Source organism: Dermacentor silvarum, chromosome 3 (assembly GCF_013339745.2).
Source record: "Dermacentor silvarum isolate Dsil-2018 chromosome 3, BIME_Dsil_1.4, whole genome shotgun sequence".
NCBI classification, from domain to species: Eukaryota; Metazoa; Arthropoda; class Arachnida; order Ixodida; family Ixodidae; genus Dermacentor; species Dermacentor silvarum.
The window spans coordinates 173,085,195-173,108,652 of record NC_051156.1 but is presented as its reverse complement, the minus strand read 5'-3'; the positions used below and the strand labels follow the sequence as shown (position 1 = coordinate 173,108,652).

The window sequence follows — 23,458 nt, the reverse complement described above, 5'->3', positions numbered from 1 at the left end:
TGATTGTCTATTGCGCGTGGGTACTATATATATATATATTATTTTACTACAGGAAGAAATCAAGAGAACAAAACAACCGCCCCAAATAGATGACTTTACAGCACAATCATCCGTCACCGACCGCTACCACTATAGAAACATGATTTACTTTTCCGACAGTGAGACAGATGGGAAGCTCACACAATTATTGATTATATTCATTTAGAATGCTTAGATAATCATTCTAGTCACTCGATCCGCGTTTCTGAATGTCACTTTTGCTCTGTCAAACAAAAGCTTACAGTCACAGCGCATGCAGTGTGCGGCTAGATGTCCGATCGTTGCCAGTTGGCTAACATTATTAGAGGCGATTATTGAGGCATCTGCCCGTCTGTACAATAAATTTTCCACCATGTGAAAGGAATACAGTAAACCACTCCTTCCATACATGATACTGCAGGCTACTGCAATATTTACTTTATTAAGGCGAAAGCCTAAAGTGGCTCATACTCCCGATGGCCCTGAAAAAAAAAAAACGCGTCATCCGGTCCAGTGGTACAAAAATTGTCATCATCAGTAATGGCTCATCCTCGCCTAAGCAAGCAAAAATGCAATGGCTCATCCTTCTCGCAATGCAGAGGCGACGAGCACTCCGCAAAGTGAAGCGAACAGTGCATACATTCATTCGGAATCACACATACAACACACAGAACGGCATACGTTTCAATCCCTTGCTGAGAGGATGCTACTTAAAGTCGAAGAGAAACGTCGTTGGCGCGAGTCTGAGCCCGCTTTACGAGCGCGCGAAGTCACAGCTAAGCGTCGACACCGAGCCGAAGAAGCCGAACTGCGAAAGCAGCAACGCTGACGATGCGAGACGGCGCATACCAAGTGTGCAGCAGGCTTTCGTCTTCAGGTGTTACAGGAGTGTAACATGCTGCCGAACGTTTTCTTCTACCTGTATTAGCTGTAAAATATTTAAAGCTCAGCCACTGAAAGGGCGAGCTGTCCCTGAATTGGAGCTAAGGAAAACACGCACAAGAAACCTAATGACATTACAAAACACTGCCAAACAAGTTTGCTCATGGTATACAAACTCTTGCTATTGCGATAAGCGCTCGACATTACAGATGGTAGTAGGTAAAACAAAGTCGCCATTTCGCCCGAAAGCCGAAGCATCGATTGCAATAGCAAATTAGTGGAGAGCTATACGAAGCAAGAATAATAGTTTAATTGGCCGTATAAAGTTGTAAACATTGGCTTACTAACGGTGTCACGCGCGCACAGATAAACAAGAACACATCTCGTTCGATGACCGCGGTGACTCGCTGTGAAAACGCCGCAGTGAAAAAGCGCGCCAGCAGCAGCGGGCAAATTGGCCTATGCGCTGTCTCTCGTCTCGCTTCAACGCGACCTGGCCCGCGATTTTGTAGCGATGCCTTATGACTTATTCTATAATAGTCTTATCATTCACCGCTCACGGCCGGCTGATCCCGTTGATAACGCGAGCGGACCATCGCTCTGACCACTGACAAAGCGCGATGAGTGCGAAAAGGCGTTATTACCGGAAAGGCATTGCTACAAAATACCGGCCTTGAACATCAAAAGCAGAGTGCATACTGTGCATACGAAGCTACCGGCACTCGGCACAAGCGCTTTTTCCCCATGCAGATCGCTTTGAAGATGAGACCCGTGCGGGCGCGTACTTCGCCGGCATCACAGATCGCTTTCAAGTAGAGTGTACTAGTACACTCTACTTTCAAGATACGGTGCGGCCGTGCTGTGACCAGCAGCTGACGGAGCAGAACGCAACCTCCCCCCCCCCCCCCTCCCTCTCTGTCGCCTCGCCCCCGTGCGTCGCGCGCGCGAAAGATAGTCGCGCGCATCGGCCTGTCTAACTCCCTCGAGTTCGCTACATTGAGCCGCTATTGCCGGCTCCCCTCGTACGCTTTCCATGTATACACTCTTTCACTCACACACACAGCGTACGGCGCGCAGCGACGATTTTATCGCCGTTGGACTTTATACGGAACGTCACGGCAACGGCGACGACGGCGACGCCGACGTCAGAAATGCGCTTGGATTGTCTATGTAATTGCTATAGCAATAATAAAAGCAAATTTATACTCCAGTATCTTAGTGCAGAAAACCAAGAGTTGGGAGATGCAGAGTCAGTCCTGTTCATTCATTCGTTCACAAAACTTTATTAGAGTCCTGAAGCTCGATTTTCTCAGACCGAGGCGGGCCGCGTCCACGTCGGCACCGTCAGGCCGAGCCTTATGGCGCAATCGTGGACCCTCTGGACAGCCCGTAGTTGATCTTGATAAGAAGAGCTTGACATAGTCTTGTGCCAGTAAAGCCATTTTTCGTCGGGGTCGGCGAGAGTCGCGGGACAGCCCGCCAGCATGTGTCTGATTTCAATGATGCCATCGCACACGTTACATTCTTTCCTAATTTCTCTTTCGGGGTGAATTTTATTTAAGAAATAGGGAATTGGGTACGTCCCGGTTTGCAGTAAACGTAGCGTGCTCGCCTGAGCCCTGTTCAACTTTACGTGTGGCAGTGGGAATTGCCTACGCCCCAAGTAGTAGTACTTAGTTGTGTCGTTGTAAGTTAGTAAATGATCTTTATGATCGCCGGAATGGTAGTGGGCGTCGGTTCGGTTCTGACCGGCACGGCAAGCAAGTCCTCGTGCCAGGTCATTCGTCACCTCGTTGAGGTTGAGCCGAGCCTTGTCCACTTGTCCCATATGTGCAGGAAACCAGCGGATTTCAGTTTTGATAGTTTCTACTTTGTCGATAATTTTAGCCGCAGTCTCAGCGACATAGCCTTTGTCAAAGCTCTTAATTGCTGCTTTTGAATCGCTATAAATGAAAGACAATTTACGGTTCCTGATGGCTAGAGCAATCGCGGCTTGCTCCGCTACCGTGGAATCACACTACCACTATAAAATGTCTCAAATTGTTATCACGGTGACTAGACATCTGCTCTACCAAAGTACTTTGTTTCTGCACTAAATCAAGCAAACATTTTCACGTTTCTCACGGGTACATGCAGAGGCCTTAAAGATGTTACACTCATTACTTAGATCCCGCTGTTCATGTTTATTGCCTGTTTTTTTTTGTCTTTTTCGTGCACAGGTGGTTGCGAAAAACATTCACGTTTTGGAATGACCAAGGCATCGCGCATCTCACCTTCTGGCAATACATGCAGTTTTGCATCGACATCTACACCAAGGTAGCATCACTACACACATGGCTTAAAATTCTCGCACAACGAAAAATTCCGTGCATACTCTTTGCACTTAAAAACGTAATAATGTATATTGTAGTTTTATTTTTAACCTTTAAAAGACCACTCACGTGATGGCCATATATAGGTCGTCTTTCTTCGCGAAATGCTCGCCAAGTTCAGATGCACATTTTTTTTTATTTTTTAAAGCTTGTTCCTTAAGTAGTAGCACGTATTCATCACCTGAAGTACAAGTGTTGCACGAAAAAGGCAGCATGCCTCATCCACATATTCAAGTCGAAGCACAAGACAATAAGGTGCATGCCAAGTGTGTAGTCAATATTTCAATTTCAATTGAAATATTGAAACATATATATAGATATGTCCACTGCAGGACGAAGGCCTCTCCCTGCGATCTCCAATTACCCCTGTCTTGCGATGGCGTATTCCAACTTGCGCCTGCAAATTTCCTAACTTCATCACCCCACCTAGTTTTCTGCAGTCCATGACTGTGCTTCCCTTCTCTAGGTATCCATTCTGAAACCCTAATGGTCCACCGGTTATCCATGCTACACATTACATGGCCTGCCCAGCTCCATTTCTTCCGCTTGATGTCAACTAGAATATCAGCTATCCCCGTTTGTTCTCTGATCCACACCGCTCTCTTCCTTTCTTTTAACGTTAGGCCTCAAATTTTTCGTTACATTGTTCTTTGTGCGGTCCTTAACTTGTTCTCGAGCTTCTTCGTTAACCTCGAAGTTACTGCCCCGTATGGTAGCACCGGTAGAATCCACTGATTGTACACTTTTCTTTTCAACGACAGTGGTTAGCTCCCAGTCAGGATTTGGCAATGCCTGCCGTATGCACTCCAACCCAATGTTATTCTTCTGTAAATTTCTTTCTCGTCATCAGGGTGCCCTGTGAGTAATTGACCTAGATAAACGTACTCCTTTATAGACTCTAGAGGCTGACTGGCGATCCTGAATTGTTGTTTACTTTGCAGGCTATTGAACATTGTTTTCTGTCTGCATATTAATTTTCAACCCCACTCTTCCCAGTCTAAGAGCCTGAATACTTCTTCTAAGCATGCAGTGGATAGCATTGGAGAGATTGTGTCTCCTTGCCTGACCCCTTTCTTGATAGGTAATTTTCTACTTTTCTTGTGGAGAACCAAGGTAGCTGTGGAATCCTTGTAGATGTTTGCTCAGATATTCACGTATGCCTCCTGTATTCCTTGAGTACGCAATGCCTCTACGACTGCTGGTATCTCTACTGATTCAAATGCCTTTTCATAATCTATGAAGGCCATAGACAGAGGTTGATTGTACTCCGCAGATTTCTCGATTACCTGATTGATGACATGGATATGATCCATCGTAGAATATCTCTTCCTGTAGCCAGCCGGTTCTCTTGGTTGGCTGAAGTCAAGTGGAGCCCTGATTCTATTGGAAATTATCTTGGTGAATATTTTATACAATACTTGCGTATAAAGGGCCGCAAGCTTTTCAAGCATGATATCTCCTCCATCTTTGATTAAATCTACTGTTATTCCATCTTCTCCATCTTCCTCCCTTATGACTCCGACAATTAACCTAATCATGTTGCTCAGTTGTAAATAGCAACTTTTTCAAGATTTTCTTGCCGTAGGGACCTTTATTGTTTTACCTATCAATCCTTCGAGTAACAGTTTTCAATAAAACCTTCGTGGATGTTCTTTCATTTCAGGCTAATGTTCATTAAGCAGTCGCCTACAGGTGATCTGGCATGCGAACGTGTGGTGCTGGATTGCATAAAATGTGCACATGAAAAGTGAGCTTCTTTGTGTATACGAAGCTGTTATCGCTCCCAATCTCTCTGCCTTTCCATTCTTCTCTCTCTCTCTTTTCTTTCACAATAGAATTGAGATGACCCCTATACGTACATCATACACTATACACTATACTACATATATCGCCCACTTTGTTTACACTTCTCTTTCTTAAAGTGAAACTTTATGTGGCTGGGCGAAAAAAAAAAAAACTTAAAGGACGCTTAAGCTTCGCCTTTAAAAGCAGAAAGCGATAACGTTATCGGGACCCGCTTGCATCGCATCGTTCGCATACGTCAAGTAGGCTTCGTTCACTGCAACACTGAACGTGGGAAAGCCAGCTTATAAAGACCCAGCTTACACCGATACCCCTTAAAATCGGCTTCACTTTTAAACTTAAATGCATTGCTGGAAAGACGTTTTTCTAGGGGCAATATAAGTGGTCTTATATTAAAATGTGAAGGCCCTAGCATCTTTTTAAATTACTTTATTAATTGTTTGCTATTGCCCCGACGCGCGCAGGTCTGGTAGAAATGTTTGAGTTTCCTCGTAGCAGAATTAGGTTTTCTCACACATTCAAATTACAATCCGACACCGATAGGGAAACAATCCGACGGCGAATCCGACGCCGAATGGTAAAGTCGTACTGTACCATTTTTCTGACGGATTTCACTGTGAGAAATTCAACTTTCGTTCACCAAAACCTTGCACCACGTGGAGGGCCAGCGCGGTCGATGTGGTTGGATGATTTCCCCGTCACCCGCGATCACACGCCGGTTGCCGACGCCGGATTTTCTGCGACACGGGGCCCTAAACGCTATCGCGTTAAAAGCGCCTGTTAGTCGCCTGTCTACCGAAAACTATCATCATCAGCATTGGCTCGATCGTCGTCGACTTCTTCTGCAGCTGGCTCGTCGGCACCCCTCGCGTTGCACTCGTGCTCGTGCTCGGCACGCGCTCGTGCCACTGTCCCGCGTTCATCGTCGTGATCTTCTTCCACAGCTGGCTGCGTTGCCGCTCGTCATTCCAGCGCAGAATTTCATTTCTCTTCTGTCGTCGTAATGAGTTTGCCGCGTTTACGGGGGTATGAACCATTGCTTAAGGAGACAGGACCCATTCATGGTCTTACGTAACGAACAGATTTAATTTTGAAGCAATTTAATTTCGAAGAATCGCAAGCGGCAATGGCGGGCGAACGCTGCTAACCACGCCGCCGAGCAAACTCGAGACATGTAACGCAAGCGACAACGGCGGACTGCGGGCATACCGTCAGTGACGTCGTTCTCTCCGTCGCAGACGAACGTGTGTGTAATCTGATTAAGAAACACAAAGACATAACCAATAAATGAGAAATATTTTAATGAACTGTCGGGATTAACCTAGTGATAAACACCAGGGCCGCGCGCTTCAGCTTCGCCGGTTAACCATCTGTACGGAGTGCTTGGGCGATGATTTTAACGCGATATTGTTAACGGCCCCGTGTCGCAGAAAATCCGGCGTCGGTGTCGGCGTCGGCGTTAAGCATTGGCGTCTGGCGGAAATAATCATGCTGAACCACATCATACCGAACCACCCCGACCGGATGAGCCCTACGCGTGGCGCAAGGTGTTAGTGAACAAAAGTTGCATTTATCAAAGTAAAGTCCGTTAGAAAAATCGTAAAGTACGACATAACCGCAAGCTACAGACGTGGTAGCGTCGGATTGTAATTTGAATATACGAGAAAACAATCCTGATAAGCAGCCAGGGATCTTTGAATGCTATCGCGTTCCACTCTTAAAGGCGAATTGAGCGTCCTCCAATTCCGATGGTGTTCCCCTGTACTTTGGTTCTAAGCAACATGGAGGGGAATGTTGAAAACCGAGCCTTTCTAAATTTTGATCGGGCCCCATGTTGCAGAATATACGGTGTCGGCGTCAACGGCGTCCGAGTTTATCAAGTATGCACCAACTTGGCCCACAGAAAGTTCTTCTAAGTCCAATAATGCTATCGCGTTCCATTCTTAAAGGACCTTCTTTGGACTTCTCGATCACACTGATGCGCTTTATGATGAAATTAAAGAAGCCATATAAGCCGAGTTGCCGTATCTCTCTTCACTCTTTTGCTCCTCTCACTTCCCGAGCAGCGTTGCCTTCCTAACACCCTCCGAAGGGCGTATTGCGCAGCAACCTCGGCAGCGTTATATGGCGATAGAAGCATGACCTTCAATCAGTTGCCACGGCGATGCGAACGTCATCCTCGGTCGTTTTCTCTGATTATTTCTACCGAGCCCCCCCAATGTGTACTTGTGCGTTGGACAGATAGCACTCGTGAACCGCTAGAGATAAAAGCTTAGAAGAAGTGCTATTAATTCAGCGCCCATCTGAGCATGCAGGTTGAGTGACAGTACGCACAACAAGAAGTTGGAGTTTTCTTTGGGTCTCAAAGGTTTTGGAGGCCCATACCATGTTGTCTACATTCGTCGCACTTCTCGTGCTCTTATCGACGCTTCTTTTTTGGTACGTACAACTTCGTTGTCATCTTCATTATCTTGAAACGTAATGTGGCGCCATATTATGTAACCATACATTTATTTTCTATTCTTTTCTTGCCCAGCTTACCGTCAAGCTGCCAGTAGCAGTAGAAACGGCACTGAGCGTTTTAGCCAGTGATAATAGGTGAAAAGAATGAAAGAGGATGTGAAAGCGCACTACGGCCCTTGATTAAGTTAGAAACGATTGCCGCAAGTTGACATCCCTAGTGAATTATACAGCCGGTTTGAATTATTTGTGGAGTTATTCCCATAACAATTGGTGCCGTGCTTCGTGTCTTTTGTAAGGCCAGCATAATAGTATCTGTTGCATTTGCCTATAAGAGCGGCTGAGCATCTGTTTAGATAAGACAGTTGTTTACATGCTCTTTTTCCAGTGTCTATTCTTGGAGCGGGATGACCACAGCTCGCCGCGCCCTTGATGTTTGCGTGTATAGCTACGTGAACACTTATAAAAAAAAAAAAACCCTAGAAACTGGTTATGTTTTACATTCCACTACCATGATCTGATAATGAGGCACGCCATAGTGGGAGACTGGGTTAGTTTTCACCAGCTTGGATTCTTTAACGCGCACTCAGTGCACTGTACACGAACGTGTCTGCATGCCACCCCCATTGGAATGCGGCCACAGTAACGTGACGTTGAACCCGTGACCTCGTGTTCAGCAGTGCAACGCCGTATATAGCCACATGCTCTACGGCGTCGGGTTTGGAGCATTCCCTCACGTGATATGTGAGGTGCGATTGTATACTGAGATACATACTGATAACTTGACCCAATACCATTCATAACTCGTAGCATTACGCGACTGCGCGTAAGTGTGCTTGGATCTGGTTTTCACATCTTCGTCATGCAGGACATTTTAGAAATCACGAAAAAGGACGCAAGAAAAAAAAAATGACTCGTCGTTTGCTGATATCCCATGAGGGTATATAGTGAGGACATTCACCTGAACCAATAATGAAGGCTGAAGGGAAAAACACAATGAAGAAGACGCAGCCCAAATGCAGATGGGGGTGCTATATTGAGTGCTAGTATTTATTCGTATACTTTAGGAAAAAGAACAGATGTCGATGTCAAGTCGAAATGGTAGCTTCGGCCAGAGACATAATTTCTATTTCCTTCAAACATAGCATCTTCCACCCACTCTGACAGCTCTTCCGCAATCTTCGAATGAGCGATGCACATACTTCTTTCATACTTTTTTTCTTTGTATAAAAGTAATAAATTTGGTTGAATTGGCACTTCAATCCTTACTTGTATGGTGGATGCCAAAAAAAATAGAAATTTGCAGAAAAGGTTGGTGACAAATTCATTAATACCCTAACCGTGTGCGCGCGTCAGAAATGCAAATAGGTCCCCGTTTTAGGCACGCTAAACTATCACTTACCTGCATAATATCTGCAAGAACGTCGTTCCAGCATTCAAGTGATCCTCACTGAGCGTGTATGATGTCCTACCGCAGCTTACAATATCCCATTGTTTCTTAAAGCCATAAGAGCAACACTCTATTCTGCGCCTTTCAATGGTTTGCATAAACCGTGACAGAAGCTTCGATTACATGCGGACGTCTACCATCACAATGCTAGATTTAGTACCATCTGAAGAACTTGTAAAATTCAGAAACGAAATATAGCTGGAAATATTTCCCATCATCTTGCTGCAGCACATACGAGTAATGCAGATTTTTATGTATTATTCTACTCCAAGGCTTGTAGGATTAGGTCTTTGAACATGTCGGCCAAATTACCGCTTCTCCTCGGTAGGGCTTCACCAGCACGCCTGCATTTCGGATTGTAGGCACATTTATTTTGTTATTGTTATCGAAAATTGGTTTCTTGGATTAGCGCCATGACAAAAGTAGTACAGGTGCTGCAGCAGAACTGATAGTTGGGCGAGTTGGTACATATTCATAGTAAAATATTGAGCGCGCACAATAGTCAAGGACACAGTGAAGGGGGACACACGAGTGCTCGTGTGTCCCCCTTCACTGGGTCCTTGTCTATTGCGCGCGCTAAATATTTCACTATGAATAGTACAGGTGCTATTTGTTTGAAAGGTCAGTGCTATTTTAAAGGTCAGTGGGACGCCTCGCATTGGGGGCTCACGGGAAGATTACAAATGAAGCTGTGCTGGGTGACATGGGCTGAACAAGTTTTGAACTGAGGGAAGCTCAGAGTAAAATTTATGTTGAAGAACGACTGAGGAACATGAAAGAAAGTAAGGGGGTTGCGAGAGTGTTCAGGTATGTCTGCAGGAAAAACATTGACTCACAGCAGAGGAAAAGAACTAGGAAGCTTACCAGCAAGTAGGCGACCGATATAGTAGGCAACATGCAAAAAAGAACCTCAAACGCAAAGTCAAAGAGGCTGAGAAAATTTCCCGGGTGGCGCCAATAGAAAAGAAACTAGCTATGGAAACCCCCTCAGAGGAAAAAACTAAATCAGGAAAGAACCAATTTATAACTCAAAGGGAAGCTCTTTACTTTTCGAAGCGAGATCAGGATGCCTTAGAACGTGTAGTTTTAAAGCTAGATACACCGAGGAAGAAGAAACATGTATTCGCGGTGGTAAACCTAAGGAAGTGGTGGAACATGTTTTATTAGAATGTGAAGACAACTACCTAGCTGTCGGTTTAGGCTCTTCTGGCCTCCTTGAAGCCATTTGGTTCAGGAATAGCAGGGAGAAAGTAAATATGACCTCAATAAAGTTTAGTAAGAGGAAATTCGAGGTTTGGTGGCACAAAAGTAAGGAGACCATGAACAACGGAGGCGTACGAAAACAAAGTTTCCAGGAGGGGTTCAGAAAGTTTGATGCAGGGAATTTTTTATGTGTGCTTTTTGTTAAAAAGAGATAGATAGGACATTAACATTAGGTAAAATAAGAACAAGAGCTTGGTCGCGAAACCCATAAGTCCGTTTTAAAGGGGGCGCCCATATAGCATCCATCTATCCATCCATCCATCCATCCGCGGCAGCGGCGGCGCCGGCCGTGCGGCGGCACGACAAGAAAAAGGACAAAAAGGCTCACCTTCGAGCATTCGCAGCTGCACGATAATGAATAAGTCGACGCTTCTTGCGAATAAAATGGATTCGAATTGGGCTACGTACGTATGCTCATGCTACCTCTGAAACCATGATGCGTTGAAGGTAATAAGGTGTAAGAATACGCGGGGTCGACATCTTGGCGTGACGCAACACTCGAGGAAATGATGCAACTAGACCTCAGAACGCGGTCGCGATCAGGGGAACCTCGAAGGTGCTGTCCGAGAAAAATGCAAAGAGCGCTGTAACAATTGATTTAGGTGTTGATACTCGCCTCCCGCCACGCTGAAGAGCACGAACTAGACATTGTTCGCTATGGTACAGACAGCTGTGATCCTGGTGAGCCTCTTCGGCATCACTACTACTACAACTGCTGCTACATTCTACAGTCTGTTCTATAACTTGTCAGCGACGTCAGCCGTCGCCTGTGTGTTCAAGCCTGCCACGTGACTGCATCAAAGCATTGCGTTGCAGTTGTTGCCCGCCAACACTGGCATACAACCAAACGTTCATTTTGAAGTTCGGAGAAGTTCGGCAAAAAGTTATTGCCGTTTGTCATCATGCAGCGCTGCGTGCGTCAACTATGCGCTTCGTTTATATGCAACGTAAAAATGCACCATAGCGTTGACTTTCACTATTACAGACTATATAGAAAGAAAAGCAGCATTACTTACATGTTAATACACATTGGGCCACTCTCGGCTAACAAATATACGAAGCTTTCATAAAAAATTCTTCCACTCTCAGCTAACAAGTAATACTCTGCAGAATTAAGAACAGCCCTGTACTTGCGTGGCAGTTCCCCCCATGGGAAAATATCTAAAGCGCAGAATTGTAGAAGTGATCTAAAATTATTTAGGAACGAACTTTTCCCCAACATTATCTCGCGCCACCTACGCAACGCTGTCGGCACGTCGCGAGTAGCCACTGAAATAATATCCCGCAGTATCCCTGCATTTCCACTCAAAGTTGCTGGCGAATCAACGCACCTGCATGAACAAATTCGATTGTAACCATAGTGGCCGGCACAAGAACTGCGCACAGACGTAAAGGCAGTGTTCATAGAAAGCTGGTTTCATGCCGTGCCCCCTCGTTTATCATTGTAATGCTTTAGCGTCTGCCCCCAAGAAACGTGCACAGTGTAAAGGTGCAGATAGCGGAAATGATACTTCACGTGTCATGCAGCTCACATAATTAAACATATTTTTTGTTCCCCCCGTTCTTAGGTGGATGCGACGGACGTTCACGTTTTGGAATGACAAAGGAATAGCACATCTTACTTTCTGGCAGTACATGCGCTTCGCCTACGACATCTACACCAAGGTAGGATACGTCAAAGGCAGTGTCATTCCACTGAGTGCCATTTTACGGAGTGAAGCCTGGTTATCGTTTTGAAAAAAGAATGTAGAGTATTTTATACGGAAACCCCTCATAAAAATTCCTATGTTACCCAAATAAGAACTTAGACAACTTTAACGTGCTCTGGAACCTCCTGGCTCTTCGCTAACATATCGTATTCATATTTAAAATTAAATACGCATTCGTATAAATACCAGGATAACACTGGAAAATAATGGGAATATTCTGCACCGGGCTGTAGACAAGACACGCAGGACAGCTTCCAAGCGATAACATGATTCTAGTTTTATTTAATAAAAATGGTTTAACAGAACCCCATAATGGAAATAAATATCAAGCAACCAACAAAGACAATGCATTGAAACATTTATACGTGACTTTCATCGTTACTTACTATGACAGAGTTGGCTTGAATAAAAGTAGTTTCAGAAAACACAAGCGTCCAAGACTTCAACCGAATCACTTCTGATTCGCAAGAATGCCTTTGGTTAAAAGGTTTTCCAGTTACCGCAATATCATTTTACGCCGAAGCTGCTTAGGGTTATGATCCCGGGGATTTTTCCACGTCCGTCGACAGAAAACTGTCATCATCAATGGCTCATACCCCCGTAAGTACTCAAACCCCGTAAGCATGCGAAAAATGCAAAGGCTCATAGCCCCGTAAGGCAGAGGCTACAAGTTCTCAGCAAAGTAAAGCGAACAGTGCATAGTTACTTTGGAATTGCGCAAAGAACATACATAACAGCATATCGAAACTGACCTCACCAATGACTAATACCCCTGTAAGCAAGCAAAACCTGCAAAGGCTCATAGCCCCGTAAGGCAGAGGCTACAAGTTCTCAGCAAAGTAAAGCGAACAGTGCATAGTTACTTTGGAATTGCGCAAAGAACATACAGAACAGCATATCGAAAACTGACCTCACCAATGACTAATACCCCTGTAAGCAAGCAAAATCCTGCAATGGCTCATACCTCCGTAAGGCAGAGGCTACAAGCACTCAGCGAAAGTGAAGCGAACAGTGCATACATTCTTTGGAATCACGCTTACAACATACAGAACTGCATACATTTCAACATAGATTAAGCTCAAAACAAGCATTCGAACCACATAATTGATGATTAGGCACTCGTGATAGCAATGCCGCAGCACGTAGCGCTCCCCGCATACGTTTTCCGGTAAGGATTACTGTTGCGCAAGCTGCCGCGGCGACGCCAGCTTGCGACGTGGGGTATGACGTACCTAGCCTTTCGTATATAAAATAACCAGCCTAGCAGCTGATTTCAATGTTGTTGCAGCACCGCTATGGGCGGCGGCGCCCTGTCAAAATTACCATTACTCCAATTCCTACCATTACTCTAGAACAGCCCTACTACCATTACTCTGAAGATACAAAGCATTGCATACCCCCATCAGCAGTTGTAGTGGTGCTTTTCAACACCTTCGTTGGATATCCACTTTCGCAGGGTCGGGATGGCCAGTTTTTTAAATCATAGTTTATCGATATACCAATTAAAAGCAAGTTCATGACAATTAGTTGTAGCAACGGTTAAACACCGTAGAGCTAGCAGGTACTGCAAGCAAATCGGTGCCCCCACGCCACTCGGGAAATAAAGTTCCAGTTGGTTGCACTAAAAAAAGAAATATTGTAGTGTACTTTGCAAATAACAAAAATAACGAGTAATCCACTCTGTAAAGTGGATGACCAGTGAGGCTCTTTAGCGCACGACACAGAGGTGACACAGAATTCTCAACAAAAGAACGAACATATTTATTGTCCTGATCGGTGGCCATCGTGACGATAAGTACGCCGACGCATTCGCGTATCACCTCTGTTATTAAATCTCTCCGTCGCGTAACACAGACATACCCCCTTAAGCAATGGCTCATACCCCCGTAAACACGGCTTCCCCATTACGACGACAGAATATAAGTGAAATTCACATATAACTAGTACAGAGTTTCTATTCTGGAATGGCGAATAAATCGCCAGCCATACCCTGCAAATTGTTTGGCTGCGTCCACATTAACGCGAGAACATCGCTTTGAATGCATTGCGTATCATGTCTTCCTTGCAGCCAATGATAGAAGTAATCCGCGGTTCCTACACTCGATATGGTCGTCTGTACGGGTAAGTAAACGTTATGAACTTTGTTTTCGTTTTTAACATTGTCGTCACAGTGCGAAATAGTTTCTAGTCGCTTTGTTTGCTTAGGTTGCCGCGGTTGATAACTATGTGTAGGAGGCCAGGGGTGCTATTCAGGAACGCCTGAGTTTAGCAAAGTTTGGTATCTCCGCGAGCTTTGGCAACACCCTCACGTGAATGAGCTAATGGTATCAAGATATTGAGTTGATCCCTCGAGACGACTGCAGTTTTATTGGTTTATCTGGGTTGTCTTGGGTTATCATCGCTTCAGCGTTACCTCATGGGTGGCGGAAGGAAAAGGAATAATTTGGTCAAACCGTCGGTACCTTCTTTCATTTGTTTATTGTTCCACCCAGTGTATTACCTGTGCAAGTAAGAAAAAAATGGTTTCTGATGTATTTTTATTTTGAATTTTATGGTAGTTTATAAACATTTCAAAATTAGAATATGTGTGCTGAATAGGCTTTCAAATAATTTGAAATTTATTACATTTTACGCTGTACCCTGAAAGCAGTGGATAAAAGCATAATGTCTGAAAGGGGAATCACGTCCGTTACGTGCCCCAGAAATGCACCGTGTGTGTAGATCGATAGATAGCGGGACAGTCAGGATATTGCAACATTGCGTCGATAACAATAAGTGGAGCTGTCGCGCAACATTGCCCACTCTTTCGTGTTTCAAAAGAGTTAGCGGCGTGCGCAGTGAGCGCTTGTGCGACACACGTGGCTTTATCTCGACATTTCATTGTCTGCTGTTTTCGCGCGTTCCGCTATTTGTTCACTTACTGCCGTCGGGCAGACTCAGGAGAGCGCGAAACTCGGGACATCCTGCATAGCACCCCCAGGGTCCGAATTCACAAGAAGCTCTTACGTTAGAATTGGTCATAAGAGAGAATTCACGTCAATCTTGATACTGGACCTGTTATTAGTGAAGGCAACCGACCATTGCCAAAGACCACTTGCGAATGAAAAGCTTTGTGAATTCGGCCCCAGACTTTGTACAGATGATATGTGCAATAAAAAATGCAATCGAAACAATAAAAAAAAATTCGCGGAAGAACTTTCCAAAAGCCTTTAAAGAGGTTTATCAAGTATCTACACAGCAGGATACGACCTGAGATTCTTTAAACGATTATGCCATACGGTGGTAATTTTCAGGGTGACCGTCTACCTCTCCAGCTATACTACATGTTTGATTTGCAGTTCTGCGTTTGAAAATCTCGCGAAAGCTCCACAATATTGTGCCAAAGACACTTGTATTACATCAGTTAAATCAAGAAGCGGAATAGCGATGTTTATATGAACTTTACAATGCCGATGCGAACCGCCATGTTGGGCAGGAAAGCAGCAGTTGATTTCTTGCAAATGCTAGCGGATACCGAAAAAACGTCGGAGCAGGTTGTGATAGAAGTTGGTGAAGTCGGACGAGCCACTTGACAAATTACGAGCAAACGCCGTCGGGTTGGTCTGCGTGTACACTCGACTTCTCATCGAGTAAAGAAAACTTACGTTATTCAGCATTAGCAAGTATACAGTGCGTGGGTAAGCAGAAGGAAGGGGTTTCTTGCAGGTCCTATCAAGGCACAGTGCCTACTTTAGTGGTTGGAGATCCAGACATGTTGCGGGAGATCATGAACACAAAATTCAAGAACTTTTCAGACAGATCGGTAAGTATAGCGAGAACGGGGTCGAACAAGTTTCCACGATGCCAAAGGAAGTTAGTAGTTGTACTAAAATTTTGTTTGTTGTTCACATTGCATTTTGTTGTTCCCATAAGAAGGCATTTTGTTGTTCCCATAAGAATCTCCCCACTGACACTGCACAGTGCCATATCGTACTCAGTTCGCAACGGGCCAACGCACACTAGGTCAGGGCGTGAGTGCGAACTATGAATTTGATGCATTTAGGAATGTGGGCACTTGCGTTGAAGATCGTCCTGAAAAAAAGAAAGCGAGTTTATTATCCAAAGCGTCACCCAGGCTTACCCTTAAAATAGACAGGATCTGAGTAAGAAGGGTTTGGGTGCGAGCTAGTTGGCACAGATCATTCATATTTAAAACAGGGCCAAAAAACACGGACAAGAGAGTACACGGGTGCTCATCCCATGTACTCTCCTGACCGTGTTTTTTTACGCTGTTTTAAATATGGAGGATCTGAGCTTTGCCGTGGAACGCCCGCTTCAGTACGCGTGGTTGTTCGGTTATTTTCTGTTACCATCGTTATATTCCGCCTTACGCGTGCTGCGCCTTACCATTAAGTTACCATGGCGGCCATCTTTCCGACAGCTTTCCTAGGTATTTGCGTATGTGCGCAAGAACAACCCTTACAGTGTTAGTCAGCGTCACACACAGCTATGACGGCAGATGTTGAACATGCTGCAGTGGCATGAGCAATGGCGTCACATCAGTTCTGCTGCAGGCGTTCACGGCCTCTCAAGCAACGGTGTGCCACCCAGCCAGCAAACACCTCGGCCAGCACGCGTAAGAGCCGGTTATACCCGTGAGAAACTTTCTGTGGCAATGAAGAAAAAGCTACGGAGTCAAAACACACACAAGTACGAGCGCTCCTGAAAAACGGTCCCACATGTCATCCGCGTTAGTTTTGAGCTGGAAGAGAGAAGGTAAACAGACTGTGGAGATTTACAAACACGTCAAGAAATAAAATCTGTAGGGAAAGTCTCTATGGTTACGCAAAACGGGAGTGCCTTGCTATTTGAAGCCCGATCGAGCTGGCTGCCTGAGGACCAAAACATATACCGGAGCAAGCATATCAGGCATCAGGGGCAGAGCCAGAAATTATTTCCGCGAGTGAGGGGGGGGGGGGGTACTCATTGACAGGGAGTGGGGACGGTGAGGGGGGAGGCGAGTGTTGGGTTGGCCGCATACTAGCACACACATTTTGGGGTAGGGGGCGGGGCCACGTGCCTGGTGTTTCCCCCCACTGGCAACGCTACTGGTTGGTGTATCGATGCTAAAAGACACAGGTAGTCATGACGGCTAACTAATAATGCTGGGCGATTTATTTCCAGTGTTCTTAAAGGAAGCAATACGAAAGGGAAAGGGAGTAAGAGGATGAAAGACTAGGTATGACGTTTACAGTGATACTGATAAACTGCAATCTGATACAGTTGGTATACGTTAATGATCTAAAACTCTGAAGTGACAAACTCGCGTCACCTTTTATTTGAAAAGTAAAGACAACACACTCTTACGAATTATATTACAAAACCAATAAAGACGTAATACGGATAAAAGACCAGCGGGAACACACGGTAGACCATATGAAGACGACGGGACTAACTGGAACTAACAACAGGTGCGTTAGCAGCACGTCTCTATGCCTCACTGATAAGGAGATTAATTTCCTCAGTGCCACTGCTGATTATAGATAGATTAAGAAATTGGCCTCTTGCAATATGTCAGCTTGCGCATGCGCCACGTTACCTGCCGGAAGGTATATGTCGTCATTGAATTGTCAATCTTTCAGTTGTAATTTCCAGCTAGTCCAGTCGTCTTCTCATCTGGTTTCTCGTGCGTTCCCGGTGGTTTTTTATCCGATTTTACAATGACCAACTAGCCAAATTAATCAATAAAGACGTGCCCAGACAAGAGCGTTTTCGTGTAGAAACTAATATCATTCACCACACTCTAGGTTGTTTTTTTAGCTGCGTCAAATTTTTAAAATAGCCTGTATATAAATTGCTTACTAACTTTATTATTGCATAATAAATTTCATTCAATTTTAGTAAATTGCCAATTTTAACCCTTGATACCTACCACTACTTCTACGAGAAATAAAAATGATCATTTGAATAATTAACGTTTTCAATTATTAACTTACGGCCCATATTTCAATGAATGAATTGCAGCCAGTGAGTTTGCAAGGCACATCGATTGGAACGAATTCTGAGCATTGCACCAATTTCAAGACATGCGCCATCAAACTTTCGATAAAAATGCGCTGTTGTTCCACTTACTTGTTTATGAAAACAGCTGTTTGATGCGTTGAAGTACAACAGTCACTGGAATGCCAATGCGTTTCAGCGGGCATATTGAAAATTAATATCTCGAAACTGGTGTAGTCATGACAGATAGAGAGACAGAACAAAGGGCAAAGGCAGGAAGGTTAACCAGGTGTGGGCCTGAGGATTCAGTCCAAGTGGATACGCTTTGTGAACCCACCGACTATAATTCCTAGATTGAAATAATGTGCCGTAATGTAATTATCGAAGAAGTTATTGCTGTTATCATGTCGAGGCACACGAGGCATTTTGATTTCTCGTAGAAGTAATGGCCGCTGCATAGTGTCTAAAAAAACAAAAAATGGCTGCGGTTTAGCTCTTGTTAAATCTAGTCGAGTAGCTATAGCTACAGACCTCGGCTGCGCTTAGGCTTCGCTTGTAGTTAGACATGTTATTAAACTTAGTGGTGTCCCATTAGACTAAGAAAGGAGAGACGTTGTGGTCAACCAACGGTTAAACTGTATTTTTCACACCAGTGAATACGCTTCTATGATCAGTAATGGGCTTTTGTGGCGACATCGTCAATGGTGAGCGCCCAACGGCAGGAGCGGTGGCCGCGCGGCGACCGCGACGAGGCGAGTTGCCGGAGAATCGAGCCTGTGGTGTGACGTCACACAGAGGGTGCGGCGATTTCGCCAGCTGTGGCGGTTGCCAGGCAACGGCAGACGCGCGCCATAGGAGCGGTGGCCGTGAGGCGACCGCTACGAGTCGAGTCGCCGGAGAATCGAGGCCCGTGGTGTGACGTCACACAGAGGGCGCGGCGAGCGCCCAACGGCTACCAACGGCAGGTGCGGTGGCCGCGCGGCAACCGCGACGAGCCGAGTTGCTGGAGAATCGAGGGCCGTGGTGTGACTTCACAGTGCGGCCACGGCTCAAAGTGCGGTGACGGCGAAGAGGCCAAAACCTGGCGTAATGTAGCTATCGCTACAAAAAAAGCAACTGGTAAACCGAGACATTAGCAAAAAACTTAAGAGACGACATGGTCGGCTCCAAACGGAAATACAAGGACATCTTTCATTTTTCTTTCATGGTCGCTGATGTTCGCTGCAGTTATCCCAGACAGTGGGAAGTGATGTTTGGAAGAAGTCAATCATGAACCTGTCAGGAGAGGAGTGGAAAAAATCGCGAACAATCTTCACCCCCGCCCTCACCACAACAAGGTTGAGAACGGTAAGTATAGAGTGCAATCGTCCACGTGGCGGAGCATTAGACAAGAAATTAGTGTGGTTTAGCTTTGGTTAGCCCTGGTGGACAGCGAAAGCTTCACTGCCTTGGCTAGGCCCATTGTCGACCTGTGGCGGAGGTGTGGTTTCGCAATGATATACAGATATGTTTGCAATGAATACAGTGTTTATTCATTATTTTTATGCTTATGAAGACACTGCGGTGATCAGTAAAGTGGTGAGACTTGGTTGCAGCTCGCAACCGGGCCCAACTCTACTCGGGCAACGGCGGCAATGTCTCCTTTCAGGGCTCCGTAAAGGCCTAAATATAGTCCGACGTAGCGTGAACGCGCGCACACGTTATGTCACGTTGGTGACAACAACAGCGGCTATGGTTCGACGTACTGGCGCCGCCAACGTAACGGGACGCGCGGCCAATGCACTCCGACGCGCCCGGCGTCTGATGACGCTCGCCCGCGTACCGATGACGTCGGACTATAAACGCGACTTAATGCTCTCTTGTGGTTTGACCTCTAGCTCTCAAGGTGAAAAGTGTTGAGTCGCCGACGGCTGCTCGAGGTAGCGTAATGAAGCTTTCGCTTCAGAACTTGGAGTACGCTTAAGCTTCGCCTTTAAGAGTGGAACGCGATAGCGATATTGGACGCCGTTGACGCCGACATCAACACCGTATTTTCTGCGACATGGGGCCCGATCAAAATTTAGAAAGGCTCGGTTTTCAACATTCCCCTCAATGTTGCCTAGAACCAAAGTACAGCGAAACGCCATCAGAATCGGAGGACGCTTAAGCTTCGCCTTTAAATGTGGAACGCGATAGCATTCAAAGATTCCTCGCTGCTCATCAGAATTTTTTCTCGTATATTCAAATTACAATCCCACGCTGTACAATCTGACACTGTACGTCGTGGTTAAGTCGAACTTTGTGATTTTTCTGGCGGATTTTACTTTGAGAAATTCAATTTATGTTCACTAACGCCTTGCGCCACGCGAAGGGCCCGCCCGGTCAGGGTGGTTCGGGATGATGTGGTTCGGCATAATTATTTCCGCCAGACGCCGATACTTAACACCGGCGCCAACGCCAGATTTTCTGCGACACGGGGCCCTTAACGCTATCGCGTTAATGCTTCTTCATCCTGATATTTCAGTGTAGGTAGTGGCTTAAGGTTCTTCCGACGTGTGCTTTCAAGTTTGCTTACTGCTACGCAAGACGGATTCAGCATTTGTTGATGGGTGTGTGTCTGAAGTTCCTCGTTGTTTTCGACCGACGTCAACTACGTCATTCGTAAGAACGCGGAACCACTGAATACGCTCATCCCTTGCGTCATCGTTCCTTCTGTGCGTGTTACAGTGGAACACGTCTGAGTGCGCACAGATCGGTGTGTTTATCACTGCTGCAAGAACTTCCGCATCACCCACTACAGCGTAGATCCGCGCTTTCACGGAAAGATAAACACATTTCATTCGCTGCCTCGTGATGCGACCATATAACAACGTGTTCTTGTCGCACATGGACCAATAATACAATTACATTCCGCTACTTATCTCCTTCAGTGATTGGTGGAAATGCGTCCGCGTTGCAGCTGCTCGTATATTTTTCAATTACGAACATGTTGAAGTCAAAACTGCGATGCCGAAATTGGCATAAATGTTCAGTGACACGAAAAACCAAAGCGTAACTTTTCACCGAGCAGTTAGTAGCACAGCTGACCGCACTTCAAGTCACCTTCAGTTTTTTTTTTGCGAACATGTACGAGTGACTCTTGTAGTGCCTTTTGCTTTGTCGCTCACACCAGTTCCTTATTGACGCTTCTACGGAGAGAGAGAGAAACGTTTATTAGTGAAACAGTGTCCCGAGCGAAGCCCGGTATCACCCTGAGGTGGGAAGGTTCCTTAGTCCAGGAACCCTGTGGCTTCGGCTGCCCTCTTGGCCCTGGCGACGAGTTGTCGTTGGTCTTCCAGGTCCCCGAGGGCGAGCTTGGCCTCCCACGTTTCGAATAGGTGGTCTTCGTTTGCTTGTGGTGCTCGGTTAGCGTCCATTTCCGGCTGCATTTCGCTATCTTCATGCCACGGGCATTTCAAGAGCAAGTGTGCCAGGGTGTCGGGAACGTTGCAGAGTGGGCAGAGGTAGCTGTGGAGCGTCGGGTAGAGGAAGTGCATTATAGTTCCGTGAGTGTAAGTATTACTTTGTAGGCGTCTGAGGACCACGCTTTCTTCTTTGCCGAGGTTTGGGTGCGGAGGAGGGTACACGCGGCGCTCGAGCCTGTAGTGTTGCAATATCGCCGAATAGTTGTTGGGTACGGCTTCCACCTCTTCTGCCGCGGGTTGGAGGGCGTGTGGGGCGAGGGGAGCCCGGCTGACGTGCTCGCGGGCCACGGCGTGGGCCGCTTCGTTCCCCTCTATTCCCTCGTGTCCGGGTACCCACGTTACGTAGGTGTACGGGAGCGGAGTGCTACGCCGTTGTAGTAACTTAAGTGCATCAGCCGAGATGCGGCCCCTCTAGAAATTTCTACAGGCGGCCTGAGAGTCGGTGAAAATGACTGCTGCGTCTGTGCATGTAGTGGTGGCGAGAGCGATTGCCGCTTCTTCCGCCGTTTCCGGGTTGCGTGCCTTGACGATTGCCGATGCTAACTCGCGGCCTCGGGAGTCTACGACGCTGAGAGCGTACGCATTTCGATGCGGATACTTGGCCGCGTCGGTGTAGCGGGCGTCGGGTCTTGCTTGAATCTTCGTTTGATTGCGTTGGCTCTAGCTTGCCTTCTACTCTTGTGGTATATGGGATGCATGTTGCGCGGGATGGGTGCAATGCAGAGGGACTCTCGAACGTCCGATGGATTCGTTCTTTCTTGTCCGTGTCTGCGACGTACGTCTCACTGTAGTTCAGGTGTCGGAGTACTGATCTCCCGGTGGGTGTAAGCTTGAGTCGTTCCAGTTGGCTGTTCTTGTGCGCTTCAGCCAGCTCTTGCCACGTGTTGTGGACGCCCATCTTAAGGAGACGTGTAGTAGACGCCATGGGGGGGGGGAGTCCCAGGGCGACTTTGATTTCCTCCTTATCATGATGTTGATCTTTTCGATCTCTGCGTTCTTTAAAGCCAGGTACGGCATGCCGTATGTGATGCGGCTGGTGAGCAGCGCTTGTATTATTCTGAAGCGTGTCTTGCCTCCTTGAGGCCGCTTCTTTGGCTTGAGATCCTCTTGACGAGGTGCGTGAGCTGCGAAAGGGTGCGTTGTAGTCTTGGTAGGCTGGCCGCTCCGGATCCGTCCTTGTGAATAAGGAGTCCCAGTATTCGTAACGTATCGACTTTCGGGATTGGCGTCCCATTGAGGGTGACGCAGGGGTCGGGCTCTCCGTAGCTGGGTGCCTGCCTCTCGTTCTTGCATTCAGGACGAGATGCTCAGATTTCTCGGGGGCGCAGCGGAGGCCACAGTTTTGGAGATAGCTTTCGATGGTGTTTACGGCTTCTTGTAGGGCGGTTTCTTGCCTTCCAATGTTCTCAGCTCTGGTCCAGAGCGTGATGTCATCAGCGTACATCGCGTGATGCAGATCTGGTATGGTCTCGAGGAGTTTGGGTAACTTGATCATAGCCACGTTGAAGAGTAGCGGTGAGATGACCGACCCTTGCGGGGTGCCTCTGTTTGGAAGTTGGAAGCTTTCGCTGCGGATGTTACAGATCCCGACGGTTGCCGTGCGGTCTGTCAGAAAGTTTCTGACGTACGCGTAGGTCCTAGTGCCGCAGCCGGTGCCTTCGAGGTAATCAGTAATGAACTTGTTTAAATTCACCTGCCTGGGAACTCGAATGCTTTCTGACCAACCGCATTCAGTACGTAACAGCTAATGATTGTTCCTCACATCCCTGCGCAGTTAAATCTGGCGTTCCGCAAGAATCAGTTTTAGGTCCTTTGCTCTTTTTAATATATATCAATGACCTTCCGCGTAGACCTTCCGCGTAACATCAAGTCATCCATAAAACTGTTTGCAGATGACTGTGTCATGTACCGTAATATAACTAACGAAAACGACAACTACCTTCTTCAAGCCGACCTTAATCGCGTCTCTGACTGGTGTAGTACATGGCTAATGACCCTTAACGTAAATAAATGTAAAAGTACGGCAATCTCACGTTTTTCTAACACTTCTGAACCTTTTACCTACATCTTGAATGGAAT

The 23,458-nt window shown here is 46.3% G+C and overlaps 1 protein-coding gene across 3 annotated transcripts in view; it reads left to right on the top strand.

Annotated features, from left to right (window-relative positions):
* Positions 1 to 23,458, top strand: part of LOC119446100 (cytochrome P450 3A41-like) — a 136,472-nt gene that overhangs the window by 1,104 nt on the left and 111,910 nt on the right. Inside the window, exons 1-5 of one of the 3 annotated variants that reach the window (XM_037710449.2) lie at positions 7,294 to 7,514; positions 11,817 to 11,913; positions 14,026 to 14,078; positions 15,663 to 15,759; positions 19,164 to 19,283. In XM_037710449.2, the coding sequence (XP_037566377.1) occupies positions 7,462 to 7,514; positions 11,817 to 11,913; positions 14,026 to 14,078; positions 15,663 to 15,759; positions 19,164 to 19,283 (420 nt within the window). In that variant the 5' untranslated portion in view covers positions 7,294 to 7,461. Of the gene's footprint in view, positions 1 to 7,279; positions 7,515 to 11,816; positions 11,914 to 14,025; positions 14,079 to 15,662; positions 15,760 to 19,163; positions 19,284 to 23,458 lie in introns of those variants that run through there. The other 2 variants (XM_049663900.1, XM_049663899.1) reach the window with 2 other exon arrangements.